The sequence below is a fragment of the Belonocnema kinseyi genome, chromosome 6 (genome assembly GCF_010883055.1).
Source record: "Belonocnema kinseyi isolate 2016_QV_RU_SX_M_011 chromosome 6, B_treatae_v1, whole genome shotgun sequence".
In the NCBI taxonomy this organism is placed as follows: domain Eukaryota; kingdom Metazoa; phylum Arthropoda; class Insecta; order Hymenoptera; family Cynipidae; genus Belonocnema; species Belonocnema kinseyi.
Genome location: NC_046662.1, coordinates 20,785,098 through 20,791,549, shown reverse-complemented (window position 1 = coordinate 20,791,549; position 6,452 = coordinate 20,785,098). Strand labels below are relative to the sequence as shown.

Sequence of the window (6,452 nt, the reverse complement as noted above, 5' to 3'; positions counted from 1 at the left end):
ACTTTGAATAAAATATTTGTTATCATTCTCTTGAAATAAATGTGTTTTTTTCTTGAAAAAATACCGGTTTCATATGTATACACCTGGTATATATATATAGGGATTACTTTGTATTATAAAACAGAACTTTGTTTCTTCGAATCCTGAAACCAAGATATATGTATATACCATCGACATATAGAAATGGACCTGTAACGCTTTGGGGAGAACTGAAATGGGCTTTAGAGAGAGAAAAAGCATATGAGACGTAAACCTACCTTTATCTATTTCAGGACTATATCAAGTGAATTGGTGGCCCCGGCTATTGCCTAAATATTCTCTACGGTTAATTAAAAAAAAAGGTAAACAATACATTAAAACATTGTAGTTATAATAAATTGAATTTTAAAGAACATTCATGTAAAATAACCTGTTTCAGATAGATTATTAAAAAAACTTGGTAACCTTGAATTCTTTTTGAAATTCGATTGAGAATGCTACAATAATAATCGTTGTGAGTTTAAAAATAATCTAAAAACTGTCAAAAATTTGAACAATATTTCTATAACATAAAAAATAACCATTTGCATTGCATAGGCACAAAACTTCATATTTTGAGGTTTTGTTTTTGTTGTAACAGTTTTTATTTTACTATATTCAATAACTTTACTTACATATAAAAACATATCCCCATATAAACGTCTTGACAACGCCCACAAACTACATAAGCTGCCACCATTTTTTATATTTATTTACAATAAATTATAATTAAACAAATTATAAATAAATTAATTCTGAAAAGTGCGATAAACGTTACATTATTGAGGCACTCGCAACACAGAGCACGTTCCTCTGTTGCGCCAAACTTCACCCAACGAAAATATTCTCGACCAATCAGCTTTATCTAAAAAGAGATAGGTGTACGGCTTATATGTTTTTTCTCTCTCTATAGCCCATTACCGTTCTCCCCACAGCATTGCCGGTCCATTTCTATATGTCAATGGTATATACATTGCATTTTGCACGTTAGTTTGCTGTAAGCTGACGGTTTCTGTACGTATTTGAACTTTCGCCTTAAAAACAATATTTAGATTGCACAAGAGCAGAAAAACTTATTTATTTCACTTACAGAAAAACATTTTCTTTGATTGCGCGACACAGGACATTAACACCGTATAAAAATAAAAAAACACTATGACTGACGAAACGACTTTTCTGTAAATACTTGACAATTTCTGAAATACTCAATTCAGGGCTGGCTATTTTATCTCTTATTCTTACATTACATTATAAAAATGAAACTCATTATAATAATTGTCAATTTTAACTATAAAAACTTGGTTTATTACATTACAAAATTTAGCAATATTTAAAATTCCCGCGCAATTTTAAGATTTTCTACAGAAGGAAAAACCAAGGTGTGAACGGTCTCGGACAGCTGTCTGCCTGCACCGGGCAGGCAAGCAGAGGTGTACAGTACGCTAAGTGGATTGACTCAAGAGAATTATCACAGGCAAAAAAGACCGAGCGCGACGCATGCGTAGAAGAGTTCGGGACACTCGTTACAATCACTGCCAAAGATAGGCGCACAGTTGTTTCGCTCTTGCATTTTACGCAGTCTATGACATTCTAGGTGGAAAAGGTAAAAAATATTTCTTTCTAGGTCTTTTACATTTAAGATTTTGAAACTATTTGATTTAATCAATTATAATTGCATGGTGTTTTAATTGCTTTAGGTCTTTTAAATATCAAAATGTTGAGCCAGATTGCGAGGTGCGTTGTACGAAGAGCTTCAAGAAATGGTAAGTAAAATTTACCATTTTTTGGTTCATCTTTCTCGATATGTCAAGTTCTTTTTGATAAAAACTATTTTTCTCTTGAAAAAATCTTATTTTTCCAACATTATATACAGAAAGACCAAAAATTAATGCTTTGGTTCTCTTCTAAATTTATAGGTTAAGTGCTTCCTTTGCGCTATAAAGTTTTTAATGTAGCTTAAGGAAAATTCACTCCAGTTTTGTGAAAGATGGTCATTTTATTGAAATTCCTATTTTTTTTAGCCTTGTCCTATTTAATTGAACCGAAAAAAAAATAGTTTTACTGTTGAAATCAAAGTTACGTAATATTGCGTTATGGAACGAGATATATACCCGATACCTATATATACCTTGCCTGGCTAAAGCTCTCTTCTGATAGGTGTTTTGGTGAAAAATAAACATTTTAGCTCATTTGATTTCATTCAGATTCATTTTTTTTAATTTAGAAACTAATGTTTGCTCATGTTTTGAGTATGTTCAAAAGTCGAGGACAGCATTCTCTGAATGAAGTTAAGTGTCAATTTTTCAAATAAATGTAATTTGGTATTTCAAAATAAAGAAAAAGAGTCATTATTTGCAATCATTACATTGTAACCTTTCTTCCCATAAGAATACGTAAAAATCTGATCTAGTAAAATAAATAATTTAATGACAAGCAATACCTTTTTCTTCTATATCAAAATATTAATTTACACAATTGATCTCTTTAATTTCAAATTTTAACGGCTGAAATTTAAAAATAAACTAATTTTAATTTCCTACATTTAGTTGTTGCATATAATATATTTGAAACTTAATTTTGGTAAATTAACCAGAAATATATTTTTAATAAGAATGTGATGATATAAATTATATAAATTATTTAGACACATTAAATCTTATAATTACAATAAATTTACTCATTACTGAATCTAGTCAATCATTAAATTTTGTAGAGCAGGGTATCCAGCGTTCTTTAAAGCCTGGGATTCTCCTTAAATTTTGTTTAAACTTGAAAACCAGGACATCTCCTCGTATTTTTCACATGAACCTTAAATTAATTTTTTCTAACTGTGATTTTATTGAAATGCGAAGCGTTATTTAAATCTTTTAGTCCATTGTGATAGAAACATCTCGTTTAGAAGAAGTCCTGCAGCTGAACAGTTTTTTATTTATTAACATATAATTCATCTTTTAGTCATTATGAATAGAGATTTCCAGGCATTTTTTGTAGACTTTACCGATTATTTAATAGATTGAAATTAACAGACTTTAATATTGTGACTAATTTTATACGTTTTTAATTGTGTCGAAGATTTGAAACGATTTGAAAAGGTTTCAAAACATTTTAGAATATTTGAAAAGAGATTCCTAAGATTTTAAATAATTCAAGGTTTTCGACAAATAAAAAACAGTTGACAAACAAAGAATTCAGAAAATTTTAATAAATATTTCAAAAAATTTAACAGTTTCCAAAAATTTCGCAAATATTTTGAACATTTCATACAGATTGCAAGGATTTCAAAGATTTGAAAAAGACGTGTACACTAGATTTTAAAGATTTTACTCAGATTAACAATATTTTAATGATTTCAAATGAATGAAAAAGATTTCAAAGATTTAAAGCGCATGTAAGAATTTGAAATATTTTAAACAATTTCAAAAGGTTACAATAAATTTGAGATTTCACAAAGAAATATTTCACAAATATTGTAATTATTTCAAGGATTTCAAAGATTTTCCTAAAATTGTAAAAGATTTGAAATACAGTGAAACTCTGACACTGTGTCGGTTTTCGGGCTGGCGGAGGTGGGAAACAAACCCGATTGAGTTCCCACACCGCTTTCGTTTTGGTCACGCCTGAGCGACGCACAGAAAAACATTACTTTTTTGGTTCAAAATAACGTACAGCCCACAAATAATGACGAATTTAAACCAAAAAAAATTGATCAAAATCTGATCAGATTTCTAAGAGAGTTGTCGAGTCTAATTTTTGAATTAGTTTTTCAATTTTTTTATAAATAAACAAATATGACGAAAAAATGGCAATTTTTTCTATTTGACGTTTCCGCTGCTCGTCAATAACAGGGAAATTGTTTAAATCGTCTGCATAGATTAACATTAGTTAAAGATGTCCTAACATTATACAATAAACAAAAAAAATAGTTGTAAACCAATTATTTGTTGAAAAATTTTTTTTAAGGTTTTCCATAATTATACGTTTTTTCGAGTTATATTGCAAGACATTTGAATAGAAACAATATTAGGTTTTTAAAAAATTTCTCTTAAGATTATAATTGCTTATATTACAAACAAATTTAATGAACAAATGCAGTGATCGGGCATTTTTCGATAGAAAAATTCATTTTTTTTATATCAATTTTTTAATTAGGAACTTTATGATCATTTTAGAAAAATTCATAATTCGTGGATTAATCTTATGATTTTTTTTTAACAAATGCATCATTCGGGCATTAGTCGGCAGAAAAATTCGGTTTTTTCAATGCCTGTCTGTTCAGTTGGAAACTTCATGACAATTTCAGCAAAATTCGTAATAAGTTGATAAATTTTATAATTTCTTTCAACAAATATAATGAATAAATGTATTAAGCAGGCATTTGTCTACAGAAAAATTCGTTTTTTTTTTAAATTAGGAAGTTCATCATAACTTCAGAAAAATGCATAATTTTCTAATCAATTTTATGATATTTTATACAAATACATTAATCAGGCAATTATCGACAGAAAAGTTCGTTTTTTTCCCATTCAACTTTTTTAATTAGGAACTTTATGATGCATTTCGATAGGTGGGTATTTCCATAGACAAATGACCAAATAATGCATTGTTACTAAAAATTTGTTTAAAGAAATCATCAAATTTGTCAACTAATTTGGAATATTGCGGCAATTATCAATAAGTCCCAATTACAATGACTGATATCGAAGAAAAAAATTTCATCGACAGATGCCCGAATAAAGCATTTGTTTGTTAAATTCGTTTTTAAAAATCATAAAATTTATCAACTCATCATGACTGTTGACAAATTTATTATGAAGATTCCAATTCAAAAAATTATGAATTTTGCTGAAGTTATCATGAACTTCCTACTTTAAAAAGTTGTCATAAAAAAAAACTAGTTTTTCTATCGAAAAATGTCTGATTATCGAATTTGTTCATTAAATTTGTTTATAATAAAAACAATTATAATCTTCGGAGGAAACTTTTTAAATATAATATTATTATTGTATAATATTGGAACATCTTCAACTAATTTTACTCTACGCAACTTAGGCGATTTCAACAATTTTCCTTGTCTATTAAATGGTAGTTTATTAATTAATTAATTTAAATGTTGTTATAATTTGACAACTAAAGTTGATCATATATTTATGAAGCTACGACATCCTACTGTTTTTAACGTTTTATTATTTCAAATAAAAAAAAAACTTTGAATGATCATTTTTCGCAACATGACCTTAAAGTAATATTATGACACAGTTATTGAACCAATAGACTTTTTTTGTCGGAATTAATAAATTGACACCATTTCTGAATAAAAAACAAGAGAAAAATAAATATAATCAATATTTTCTTAAGAAAATGTCCTTGAGGGATCGTTGAATGTTATTTTTAAAAATTGAGCGCAATATTGAATTGTGAAAAATACTATGTATAGGCGCCAGAAATAAATAACCAATAAGTAGTTTTTTAATTTAATTAAGAATTAGTGTTTTTGCCCTAAAAAAGCTTTGAGCAACCTTGAATAATCTGGAATTTTTGAGACACATGGAAAAAAATCTGAAATTGGCAGATAATTTTTTCCAGGCCAGACACCATTTTTTCATAAAAGTTCAGATTTAATTTGTTACCATATGTTTGTGTAAATAGGAACCCGCGGATATCATGGACCGCCAGTAGACTTTAAACCCCCAACGATGAATGAACTTCCTGTGCCACAAGGATCATGGCAGGCAGATTATAACCGAAGACAAACAGCGTACAATTTGCAACTAGCGGCAGGACTCATTCTTATTACTGGCACCATAAGCTTTGTAAGCACAATTTCTTCACTTTTAACACACAGCTTTAAAAACAAATTCAAAAAAAAGAGTATCTGCATGAGAAATTTAATAATACAAAATGATTTAAATGTTTTTAATTTTTAAAATATACTAACAAATGAACACAATTTTCTTCCTGTGCAGATTGTATGTTCGGATAAGTTCTTCTTCAATGCGTTCCCACCAGTCCCCAAGGAAGAAAAGGACAAAAAGTAAGAAAATACATTTTCGCTTTTTCTGTCGTGAGATAGAATCATGCAATAACATACTATCTGTACAAATAGGATAAAATAGAAATGTTCCATGATCAATAAACGAAACTCATCAATTGTCTGGAAGTACGAAAGGTCTTTCAATTGTCCTCAAAACTTTACAGAATAACTCAGTTTACAATGCGTTATTTTAAATGTACAAAATTTTAAAGGACAGATTTTTGAAGACTGCAAATTTTTGACAAAAAAACGTTTCAGGTTTGTCAGTTATAATATTATCTTACATCACGAGTAGAGTTAGATCTTTAAGGTGAGATCAATGTTTGCAGGATGAGTTGTAATCCTGCAAGTGATGTACGATATTTTAATACCATTTGTCAACAGATGACACGGTTAGGTGTCA

The 6,452-nt window shown here is 28.6% G+C and overlaps 1 protein-coding gene across 1 annotated transcript; it reads left to right on the top strand.

Moving 5' to 3' along the window:
• The first annotated feature begins 1,500 nt into the window (after positions 1–1,500).
• Positions 1,501–6,176, top strand: LOC117175055. The gene is made up of 4 exons (XM_033364591.1): positions 1,501–1,621; positions 1,716–1,781; positions 5,665–5,828; positions 5,982–6,176. Exons 2-4 carry the CDS (start codon positions 1,733–1,735, stop codon positions 6,051–6,053), a joined length of 285 nt encoding a protein of 94 aa, XP_033220482.1. The 5' UTR covers positions 1,501–1,621; positions 1,716–1,732; the 3' UTR covers positions 6,054–6,176.
• Positions 6,177–6,452: the final 276 nt, after the last annotated feature.